Source organism: Meriones unguiculatus, chromosome 10 (assembly GCF_030254825.1).
Source record: "Meriones unguiculatus strain TT.TT164.6M chromosome 10, Bangor_MerUng_6.1, whole genome shotgun sequence".
NCBI lineage: Eukaryota > Metazoa > Chordata > Mammalia > Rodentia > Muridae > Meriones > Meriones unguiculatus.
In genome coordinates this window covers 44,273,829-44,286,024 of record NC_083358.1, presented here as the reverse complement: position 1 = coordinate 44,286,024, position 12,196 = coordinate 44,273,829, and the positions used below count along the sequence as shown (strand labels likewise).

Below are 12,196 nucleotides of genomic sequence, written 5' to 3'. Positions count from 1 at the left end.
AGCCTCCCTCTGGCCTCTCACCTCTCTGCACAGAGGACAGCCATGGCCTGTGTTCCTTTCCATGGTTCCCAATGTTAGGGCTATGTTGACCTGTGGTGCAATCATGCCAATCATGATGACTCCATGAGCCCAGGTGCATGCATAGTTAGGGACCTGCCAGTGCTTACCTGGCAAGCCTGGTGGTCCTGGCAGCTGAACACTCCACCTTTTCCTGACTCCACCCATGTCCAGGAAGCTGTGCAAACAGTGTCTGTAGGTGGAGGACAAGCACATCAACTGGCTAGTTAAAGGCTGAAGCTTTTTGTTGTTCTTTTACTTTTGGCACTAAGCTGCAAAATGAGGCAAGATTTGTTTCTTCCCTAAAATTCTCTGCTTTTGATCCAATTAATCATAGATAAAACTCAAATTAATACTGAAGTTAGAGAAATTTATTTCATTGGATGTGTTTAAATATCCCCTTTGAAGTGGGGTTTCTGGCCCTTCTATGTCCCAGCCTATTTTGACTGTGTGATTTTTCACTTTTAATTATTTGAGACACACTTGTTAACTTCATTCTCCTGAGAACTGCCATGAAGATGAGCAGGTTTGGAAACAACTCTTGGCTTCCGCTAATGTCCATCAGAAAGCTTGATGGATCTTCTTTTGTTTTGAACACCAAGGTAACAGGCAGCTATTAGCTGCCTGTTAACAGTCTGAACATGATTTGGGAATTTCAAGCTGGGTGCTTTCCCTCAACGAACTCATGGGAAGAAAATAATATTTAACGATTTTTAGATTGGCAAATGATGTGCTAATTTCCATAGTAGTATAAAGGAGAAGGTGGTTGGTGGAGCCTGGAAAAGATCAGTTAGTTGCCAGGATGCTTGGGGGTGGGTCACCCTGGGTATTTCCCTAGGAAGACTGATGGAAAATAGTAGTAGCCATAAGCTGGGTAAACCTTGTAGACAGTGAGAGGTATAGAAATATACCAGAAAGGAGAACATAAATTAAAAAAAGGACATTTTGGATCACATGATACACTGTGCAAGTACAGGACCCTTGCTGAAAGGAATGTAAAGTTGACTACATGGGACATCTGTCAGGAGCTGTCCCTTTACATCTTTCTTTAATGACTTTCTGTGCCTGTATCATGTTGCCTGCATAAGTGCTAAGATGTTCTGAGAGTGACCATTTACATCTAGGGAGGAACAGCTAGAATAAGATTCAAGTTGGTGGCCTCTAGAATCCTTCCATTGTCCCAGATAAGAAAACAGACATGGGTGTGATACTTGGCTGTGTACACAAATCCAAAATGTTGAATTTTTGTGGAAGATACATGAAGAAGTAAGCCTGAGCATGCTCCCTCTTTAGCTTTAGAATGATCAATGGATGCTTGCTGGCATTAATAGAAATTGACTGTTTGTGTCAATCAAGGCTCTAAAGGTGAATAGACTCAGAATGTCCAACCTGATCCCCTTCAACAAACGTCAGCATCGGAGCAATGGCAGATCACACACTGTGAAGGAGCAGGCCAATGTACTTGGCTGCTGAGTAATCAGAGGAATGTATATTGAAACACAGGGCATGTATATACCATTTTGTACGTTTTTAGAGTGGCTAAAAATAAATAAGTCTTGTTGGAGGTGTCATGGAGAAACAGACACTGTCAGGTTCTTGGATGGAGGACAGTCCTCTTGAGCACCTTTAAGAGTACCTCTATAATATCTAAAAAGGTTTAGAGATGCACTCTGGCACCCAGCAAATCCATTCCAAAGAAATGTGCTCACGTGCCTAAGGATTTACTACCCAGAGTATAATTGCACGGCTATTATTTTAAAAAGCAAGGGGGGTGATAAATGCAAATACCCTTTACTAGGAAAATGAATGTCACAACATAGTTATGGAGGGAAATACTGCATAATTAAAGTAAATTAATCAAATTTGTTGGAAACCTAAGAAATTATTATGCAAGTAAGTCAAGCAGTATCTACCTTCCCTGTTGTTCGCAGTGCCCTGGCTTCAAACTCAGTTTATAACAAAGGATGACCTTGAACTCTCCATCCTCTTGCCTCCACCTCCTGAAGCCTGGGATTAAAGATGTGTACCACCATCCTGGTTTATGCAATTATGGCGGAGTGAACCCACGGCCCCTGGTATAGCAGGCACACGTCCCAACTGAACTATATTCCCAGCCACAGAGTATCTCATCTGTTAATGCATGTGCACACACAAAGGACAATGGAAGTTACATAAATGTTGTAGGACCCAAAAGCACCTTGCTGTGTGTGTCTTCCTTTGAAGATAGAAACTTGCAGCTGATGAGAAAGAACATTGAAAGTGCCTAGAATGGCCCATGTAATTTCCAAGGTCTTAAGACTTTTCTATAGGTCTTAATATTTCATTAAGCAATAGTTTGCTGCACCTTCAGGCTCTCTCTAGGGTAGGTCTTATTTTTCTTTCTGCAACTGGAAGTAGGCACACAGACACATGAAGGACCTACATGGCCAGGACATAAGCCCACTCTCCTCACTGTCACAACCTCATCTCAGAAGAAAGAGTTGGGGGAGCTAAGAAAGCTTCATATTTTTTCCAGCTTTGTGTGAGCTTGCCTGAGATCATCTACAAACAGACTGATGGATGTCACAAGCACATTCCTATGACACACACACTGCCTTGACACATCCCTACCCTCTTCCCCATCGGAGCACCACAGACCAGCCACCATGCTCCAGATGTGGAGTGTGACTGACCATGCATCACATAACCTCCAGTCACCTCAACCAAGGGGAAAGGTTAGGTGCATCGCTTCCCTGGTGTTTTCTGAGTCCTCCTTCTGCTCAGTAAGATGCTCCTGAGCTGAAGTAGAAGGAAGATGCAGACAGTAGTTATTTTGAGGGCCATAATTTGGTTTCATTATCTCAGGCGATCAAGGATTGTTTAACAGCAGAAATAGCAGACTAGAGCAGCAGTTCAAACAGTGTTTTGTGTGGGAGATGATGAGGTGCCAGGTTTGACAGCTACTCCAGAGCCTGAGTAAGAGGACTTCTAAGAAAATCCTCATTTCTTCTTTTTCTTCTTCTCTAACTCCTCCTCCCCCTTCTCTCTCTCTCTCTCTCTCTCTCTCTCTTTATTTCCTCTATTCCTCCCTCCCTGTCACCTCTTTTCCTTTTTTCTCTAGACCCAATTACCCATCTCTAGTATTCTAAATGAACAGAGGGTAGATACAGGAGTCTTAACTTGCATCAATCAAGCTTAGACAGCACTAGAATAATTTTCTTAAACTTAAAAAAGAAAAGACACCTAAGTTATTTCTCTATCAAACATATGCTCAGGACTTCCTGGCTTCCGATCAAAGTGCTGAAACTGTGGGTCCCACAGAATTAATTAGACCTGACTGTCAGGGAACTGCCTGGAGATGTACAAAGCAAGATACACAGATATTTTCAAATAAATGCAGTCAGCACTGTGGGGACCGGTCTGAGAGAAAGGAAGAGAGAGAGAGAGAATCAAGTTAGAAAGAGATAGCATTAAATAATTAAGAGTCTATCACTCAAGGCTGTGAGAGTCAAGAGCAGACAGCAGAATACAGTGTCCCAAATGGGGTGAAAACACGATAGGCTGAAGAGATGGCTCAGTGGGTAAGATCACATACTATTCTTGTGGAGGACTCCAGTCTCCAGGAGATCTAACACATTCTTCTGGCCTGTAGACAACTGCACTCTCATGCACACAGAGACACATGCACATGGTAAAAATTTTCAAAAATCTTAAGAAAAACTGCTCACTGACTGAAGTATGAAAAGGCCTAGGATTCTCATTAACACAGAAATTATATACTTATTGACTTGAGTGCCAATAGCGTAGCTCACTTTGCAACATTCTATTTGAATATCTATTGTTTTTATTTTTAAAATAATTTATTTATTTTTATTTTAGTGCATTGATGTTTAGCCTCTATGTTTATCTACATAAAGGTGTCAGATCTTGGAGTTACAGACAATTGTGAGCTGCCATGTGGGTACTGGAAATTGAACACAGATCCTCTGGCAGAGCAGTCAGTGCTCTTAACAACTGAGCATTTCTCCAGCCCCTTTCTTTTTTTTTTTTTTTTTTTTTTCTTTTTTTTTAATGCAGTTTATTCAGGAACCTTGAACAATCCTCGGACCCTGGGGAAAGCCAGCCCACAGCTTAAATAGCCTCTGGGTAGCCAACCCAGGCGTGCCACGTGGGCAATGCAGATAGGTCCACATACATGGAAGCAAGCCAGATCCTCAGCCTTAGCCAAATGTGGAATTGTTCCTGACAGAGAGCACTCACCATCGGGAAGGTGGAAGGCGGAAACCAGCTCCATCTTTAAGGCATAGCATTCCGCAGCTCTCTACAGTTCCCCCTTTTTGTTTTAGACGCATCAGGCAAGAGTAGAGGTCTGATCTCTGATATTAGAAATAAATTGGGACTTTGTACCAATGTTCATTTAGGTGTCATCCACCCAAAGAGCATCAGACCCGTCCGATACCTTTTTCTCAGAGGCGGGACCTGGGGCATCAACCCGCATGCAATAGACATGCTCTTCTCTGGGTCCAAAGCGGCTGACCCTGAGTGCAGTGCTTAGCCTCGCATCCTGAGCGTATCATTTTAGCTTTTTATGGTATCCAACCATGCTTGGGGAGAATGTCTTGCTTCAATGGCTGTAAAGGCCTGAATGATCATGGCTGCATCACACTGTTGTGAGACTCGAATCTTGCATATACACCACAGGCAAACCAAGGAGACCAACACCAGAAGGCCTGCTAACGCTCCCATGCCCGCCCATTCCTTCAGATGAATCATGGCTGCAGCAATCCATGATGATAATCCTGTGGCTAGTCCTGTGTCCACTCTGGTTGAGTTTACCGTGACAATGGCCACTCTCAGCTGCTCCATCGTAGTATTGAATTCTCCAGTCCAATTACCTAAAATATAGCTCGACAATTGTTTAGACAGATTTGCAGCACAGGAAAAAATCTAATATTGTATGCTAGTGACACAAAGTCCAGCATACTTCCATTGACAGCCAAGTTGAGCGATTTGCCATAGGGTATCAATTTGCTCCTGCACGAGGTCAATCCTCTGATTGAACACCATCAAGCCTCCTTTTAGTTGAGCATTAATTCCTTTTTGTACATCTAAGGCATGAGCTACATTGGCTAAAAGATTATTCAGGGTCTGAGCAGTCTGCACAGTATGACTCCTGGCTAATGCCCCGGTGGTAGCTCCAACAGCCGCCAATGAGATGGCAGTAACAATGGCGGCTGTAATTCCAAGATCCCTTTTCTTTCTGAAGAAAGTCATAGCATGAGGGACATCAACGGGCACAGGCACCCAGCGAGGCTTTCGAGTAACCAGGGCATACCTAAATTCACTAGCATTCCAGCATTGGGCAAAAAAGCAAGTATCATTACCACAATTACTTGGCTCTATCTGGCTAACAATGAATAAAAATGGGGGATATAAACAAACAGGTGTGGGCTTATAGGAAATATTATGAGAAACCTTAACCCCCTCGTTGGAACATCCTGCATCAGTTCTAGAACTAGCAGTGGTGGTGTCCGAGGTCTGAGTAGAGGTTCAGGAGACCATTCCCCCCAGGGGTGAGACGTGCTCCATGTAAATTGACAAACTCCATGTTTTCCTCCACTTTTGAAAGTCATTTAAGGTTCTTAAATTATCTTTTTTTTCCTTTTTTTTTAATTTTTCATCAATTACACTTTATTCATTCTGCATCCCCCCATAAGCCCCTTCTTCTTCCCCTCCCAATCCCACCCTCCCTCCTCCCTCTGCATGCATGCCACTCCCCAAGTCCACTGATAGGGGAGGTTCTCCTCTCCTTTCTGATCTTAGTCCATCAGTTCACATCAAAAGTGGCTGCATTGTCCTCTACTATGGCCTGGTAAGGCTCCTCCCCGCCAGGGGGAGGTGATCAAAGAGCAGGCCAATCAGATAATTTATTAGTTTTTATCTGATTCTTAGTGGATTTTAGTGGTGCTGGTGTGAAGGCAGACTCAGACTAGAGGAGCTGGTAACTCTAATCATCCCTCACTCTGGGCTTCTACCTTAGGCAACTCCATTTTCTGTATCTCTGACTGACACCTGATGCTTTAATTAATACTGGAGATGAATTTGAGTTGGTGCCACTGGGGTGATCAAGAGATATGGGTTGAGTTTGGCTTGTCCAGAGACTTTCTTTTGTGTGACAGAGCATAGAGCTTTAGTGACCCAACAAGGATGGAGACACTGCGTCCAGGAGGCAGGGTCTTTGAGGTAGGGAGTGAAGCACTCCAGGCCCAGTGCTACCCAGCATGCACTGCTCTCCATGAACTTGGCTTGTCCACCAGAGGCAATAATAATTGCCTGTCTGTAACAATGCTCAGTAGGCATAGATGTTTACCAGATGCCGTGGCTGATCCTTGCCTCCAGCTCACTAACCTCAGAGACCCTGGAGAGCTGCAGGAGCCTGAGCATCATTTCTTCTTTGGACTCAAGAAGAAAGCAGTAGCGGCAACACACAGTTATTAGTGATAAGGTTGGACTCTTCATGAACATGTGTCCTGACAGTGTACATGATTTCTGCCTACCATGTGGAAGGGAGGCCACTTCTCTAGGCCAGCCTTGCTTTCTGCCTCTTCTGTTGCTGTACCTTCCCACCTGCGGGCCATAAAAATAACTAGAGATCTTCAGAAAATCTGAGTCACAGTAAAGCAAACAAAAATGCATTTGTCACTGGATACATTGGTACACCTGTAATCCCAGCGCTTCAGGGAGGTAAAAGTAGGTGGATCACTGTGAGTTTGAGGCCAGCCTGGTCTACAAAACAAGTCCAGGACAGCCAAGGCTAAACAGAGAAACCCTGTCTCAAAAAAAAAACAAAAAAAAAACAAAAAAAACAAAAAAACAAAAAAAAAAACAACCTGCCAGCAGGGTTGTGTGGAACTCTAACCCAAACTCTGCAGGATCCATAAATTTTATTTTTATTTTTAAATTGTTTTAACATATTTTACCTAGCTCAGAGAAAACTAGTTTCTGCTTTAGAAAAAGCTGTATTTTTGGTGTGTTTTTTTTTCCTGATATATTCAGGCCAGCTGATGATCAGTGTGGTTTGCAGGGAGTCTTAAATGGATGCTTTGCCCTTGGACAGTGACCAAGGACGGGCATAGGCCTTCCCTGTGGTCCACCTCACTCAGGCTTCTTGATTAATAATTCTAGCTCAGGAAGACATGTGCTGTTGTGGTCACTTTACAACTGAGAAAATCAGAGCAGTGAGACCTGGCACAGAGCTTTTCAGCACAAGTTCACTAGTCCATAGCTCTTTCTAGCCCTCAGGCTGCCAAAGCCAAGCGGAGGTGGTGTGTGGGGCATTGTTTGCACCAAAGTAATGCTTGGTATGCTCAGAACCAAGGCCCAGGACATTGCTTGAAAGCATCATTTCAAGAGAGCCTGGTGGTGATGTTTTCTGTGGAACACACAAGTTCTGCCTCAACAGAGCCTCTTGGGAGATTTACTCTGGACTTCCTCAAACTTGGCTGTTTACAGGAGGCAGCTTACTGTTGAAGCAAACTTAGCTGGACCCCAGTCTCCTCCTCCCAGCACTGACCACCATCATGTGACTCAGTGCATAAGAGGAGACAGCCAGCCCTGCTTTCTGCTGTCTATGTCCTTCTCCCCAAGTCCTCAGAAACTAGCTAGTAATTCGGTACCATACACCCCCTTTGCATAACTGAGAAAAGCTTTAAAACTCGGCCGAGTATATACCCCAAACTGCACAACATGAGAGGTAGACGCAGGACTGATGTCTCAAGTGCAAGGTCAGTCTTGTTTTCAGTTTGAGGCCAGCTGGGGCTACATATGCTACAACTGGAGACCTCATCAGAGCACCCTCTTTCCGCACACAGTAGAAAAAGAAAAACTAAATTAAAAATTTCTCGGCCTAAGGTTACTTAAGTGTTCTGCGTCCTTGCTGGCCCTTCTGAGTCCAAGCCGTGCTCTGTGTTGCACCCTGTGCATCTCTGGGCGAATTTTGATTAGACATTCAAATGACGGGAATTGCTTGAGTCAACTTGAGTCACTATAACGAAATGCCAGAGTAATTTAACTTAAAAAACAAGAAGTATTTGTCACCCTGTCAATCAGACCTATCCCATTTCTTTTTTGGCAGATGGATAGACTGACAATTTTAAGAGCACATCACAGAGAAAATGCTTACCTCATAGTCAGGGAGCAGAAGAGAGGAAAGGGACAAGGGTCGCACACCACAGTCCTTTAAAGGCCTTAATGGTCCAGGGACCTCCTATCAGGTTCCCCCATGCAAAGGTTCTAGCAAGACTTAGCTGACACCATCCAAACCACACAAACTCTGTTCCTGACTAGTTACCCATTCTCAGAAAACACTCGTCGGGTACATCGCTGGCCTTACGTGGATCTGTGGAGGACGCTTAACCAAATGATAACAGTGATACTTCGAATTTGTTCTGTCAAGTAAAGCACCTAATTTATGAAACCTTGCAGAATTTGTGGGCATGTGTCCTCATCCACCCATTCTGTTTTTTGCTTTAGATTAGTGTAGGTGTGCAGTGCTGGCCCAGGGTGGATAAAGGGGACATCAGATGAAAAGTGCTTGGAAGGCAGGTGTGCTGATCATAGGCTCACATTTGAAGCAGTCGTCCCCACACCTGAAAACTCAGCTTAGAACTCTGAGAAGCGCTGAAAGGCCAAAAAGAGGGTGTGTCTGCCCAGAAGGGACTGGTCTCAAACCAGGTCACCAGGACAGCATCTCCTTACAGACATCTCCCAGCTTCTGCTGAAGAGAGCGTGTGCCTTGAAGACATCTGTCTCTGTGCTGGTAGATGACTGAGCCCCCGTATTGCATGGCCACACTTCTCTGGATTTGGCCCGTGTGAACTGGTTTCCCCAAGATCAGGGTTGGTTCTATGTCAGTCTGTCATAGCATATCCACCCCCAGAGTTAGCTTTGTGCCACCAGGAATGTGTGACCTGGCCCTCAGCCTTATTGATGATGCATCATTTCAGAGTTCTGAGCAGGCTCCCATGACCTCTGCTGTAGTGAGCGTGCCACAAATGCCAAGAACTACTACTATATGTGAGAATCTGACTCACACCTGCTCACCCTCAAACAGCCTCAATGCCTGCAGCGCTTTCCTCCATTGCAGGTGCCCTGAGACTCTTACACCCTCAGGCTATGTCTTGCACACAGTAGGAAGTTAGTTTGAGTTGAGTTGTACTAAAGTTTTCAGTACAAAATGAAAGTTTGCCAAATTAAAATACATCTTGACACAGCAAGTCACACTCGTGCTTAGTCCCCATGGCTTTGTCCAGTCACTCAGGCAGAGATGCGTTCACATCCCCAGGGGGACAGAGCATGTATCAGGCACAAAGATGGCTAGAGCAGAGGCTCCAGCATATGAGTACTCATGGTGTTTTCTGTTACCAGCCGGCAACCACAAAAAGCGCAGAACGCCAGGGGCTGGGTCAGGACATTAGCCTGATGTGCTCGTGAAGCCCTCAGCCGCAGTTACTCTTGGAGATCCCTGAAACAAGCACCGTAGAGCCTGCGTCCTATAAGATGAAAGCTTTGTCAAGGTGCCCTGCAGTGTGCCTGTCGGGTGACCCAAGCTGAGGGCCATGTGCACACTGTCTGACCATTGCGGATTATGCCATGAGAATCCTGACCTGTTTCCCACTTCTCCATCTTCAGGCCTCCTGGTGGGTACCCTTGATGTGGTATTGGACTCCAGTGCCCGAGTTGCACCATACCGGATCCTCTACCAGACTCCAGACTCTCTAGTCTACTGGACCATTGCCTGTGGTAAGTCCCAGCATCCTGTGGTTGCACAGGTTTGCAAAGAAAACTCTCAACTAGTTGCAGCTTTGGAACACAACCTCTTGACAGTTTAAGCACTTTAGCACTTTAGCACCAAATTGTTGATGGCTTAATATGGTAAAATTTCTCACTCTGAAGTCTCATTGGGATGATGCAGACTCCATCTGGTGTGACACTCTGTAGAAGGAACACACAGTTTGAAGGTCAGCTTACCAGTGACAGGTGAAGGGTACAGCCCAGCTGAGTCTCAGTTTCTCAGCCACAAGGGGCACACATCACATCTGCTTACACTCTGGCTAGAACTACTCGAATAGGCCTCACTAACTGCAAGGGAAGCTGGGATCGAAGAGAAGCTTGTGGGCTACCTAGATGTGCTTACTCAGTTACCCTTGTTGTATACACTAGCTTGTATAAGTGACATTGTTTATCTCTTGGTAGTCTCTGTGGTGTCTCATGCTTAAGACAGTAGCAAGCAGGCCTGCTAGTGTTGAATTTCACAGAATAGCTAAGGAATTTCACAGTCACTGTTTACTTGTGGCAAGAAAAAAAAAAAGCAAGAGTGCCAGTTTACTGTTTTGTTTTATTATTTTATTTTGCCCCCTTTTAATTTTTTACATTAACAGGGTCTACTCTTAGAATAGTCTGCATTTTTAGAAAAATTGAACAGGTAGCTCAAAGGCCTGCCACTGCATATACCTCTCACCCGCCATCCCCACTATTATTAGCACCCCACCATACTCAGTAGTAATATAACACCGACTAATTTAATATAAAAGAAAAGGCCACAGCTTGTTCAGAAGTCCTTAGAGCTTTCCAATCTTTTTTTTTTCTTCTGTTCTGATATCATACCAGTACACTATATTATCTGTCATAGCTTCTTAGGTTTGTCTTGGCTGTAGTAGTTTCCCAAGATACCTTGCTTGAGATAACCTTGACAGTTTTGAAGGATATGGTTTAATGGTGCATTGGGGGACTGCTCCTCTATGGGACTGTTTCTTTCTTTATCTATTGCACTCCTTGGGATTGAACCTAGTGGGAAGCTCGGGAAGCGTCTTGTGGGTTGTGCTGACAGTTGGCTGAGAAAGTTGGGAAACAGTGTAGAATAATGTGAAAGCTGACACTGAGTCCTGGAAGGTAAAATAAAAAACAAAAGAGAGGGCTGAGAAGAGGGCTAATAGGTAAAATACTTATTAAGACCAGAAATCGATCCCTTGAATCCACATTAAAAAGAAAAAAAAAGAGCTGGTGTGATGTGCACACTTGTAATGCCAGAACTGGGGACAATGAAGTAGGTAGATCCCTGGAGTTTGCTCTTTTTTGCCTGCTCAAGACCAGTAAGAACCTGTTGGATAGACCCTGAGGAACAATCATGCAGTTGTCCCCTGGTTTTCAGAGGCAGGACCTGTATATGCATCTGCATGGGCATGTGCACCGCCGTCTGCATGAATATGCTCGTATGTACATGAACACACACACGTGAAACAAACTAAAACCAAGAAAGGACATTAAATATCATGGAGAGCCGTTAGTGCTTGACTTTGAGGACATGGCACCCTGGCTGCCCCCTCACTCACCAGCAGCAGCTCATTTCTTGCGTCCTGAATGCTCAGGCAGGAGTCCTCAGGGATCTTGAGTCTCCTTGCAGCCTTCAGGGCATCTGGTCTCCCAGATCAGGTTTCTGTGACCTGAGAGCTGCTTCGTGCCTCAGACTTGTCTACAGTCGTCTCCTTTCCTGCTCATTGTGTGATGTCAGTGCTCTTCAGTTGGCTTCTGGGACAGGTTCAGTCCACAAATCAGTTCTTCCATGAATACTCACATGGGGTGGCATTTAATACACAAAGCTGAGCTGTTCCCTAATTGGCTTCTGAGCCGAGGCTGAGGAACAGTAAGCTGTAATTGCTGGTGGCATAATTTATACCCCCCAAAGATGTTCCTTCACTTTCCTAGTAAGGAGCGCCTGTCATAAGTACATGATCTCATTGTAATAAACCCAGGATGGCTTTGTCTTTTATGTATATTGATTACCAATAGAGGTAGCCTAGAATTTCCTTACAGAAGACTCCAAGGAAGTGACAGCCATTACAAACTCCCATCCACCCACTATTTATTCTTTTTTAATGATTTTCAATTTGTTCCAACTTGTGTTTGAAATCCAAGTTACTAATTTTAAAAACAGAAGCTCCTGCTTCACAAACACTTCTCCAATATGCTGACCTTTCTGCTTGTATTTTAATGTTAAACTGCAAAGTTGGTATTTGGTAGGAAAATCTGTCATTCTTAAAGTTATGTGTATTTCATGAATTATTGTAAGAGAAACTTCAAGAGAAAATTGAGTTCTGTGGTG

General features: G+C 44.3%; 1 protein-coding gene across 2 annotated transcripts in view; it reads left to right on the top strand.

Annotated features, from left to right (window-relative positions):
- The window catches only part of Tbc1d9 (TBC1 domain family member 9), a 110,913-nt gene that overhangs the window by 36,199 nt on the left and 62,518 nt on the right, over nt 1–12,196 (top strand). For both annotated transcript variants that reach the window (XM_021660249.2, XM_060392406.1), the window contains one exon: nt 9,727–9,837. In XM_021660249.2, the coding sequence (XP_021515924.1) occupies nt 9,727–9,837 (111 nt within the window). Of the gene's footprint in view, nt 1–9,726; nt 9,838–12,196 lie in introns of those variants that run through there.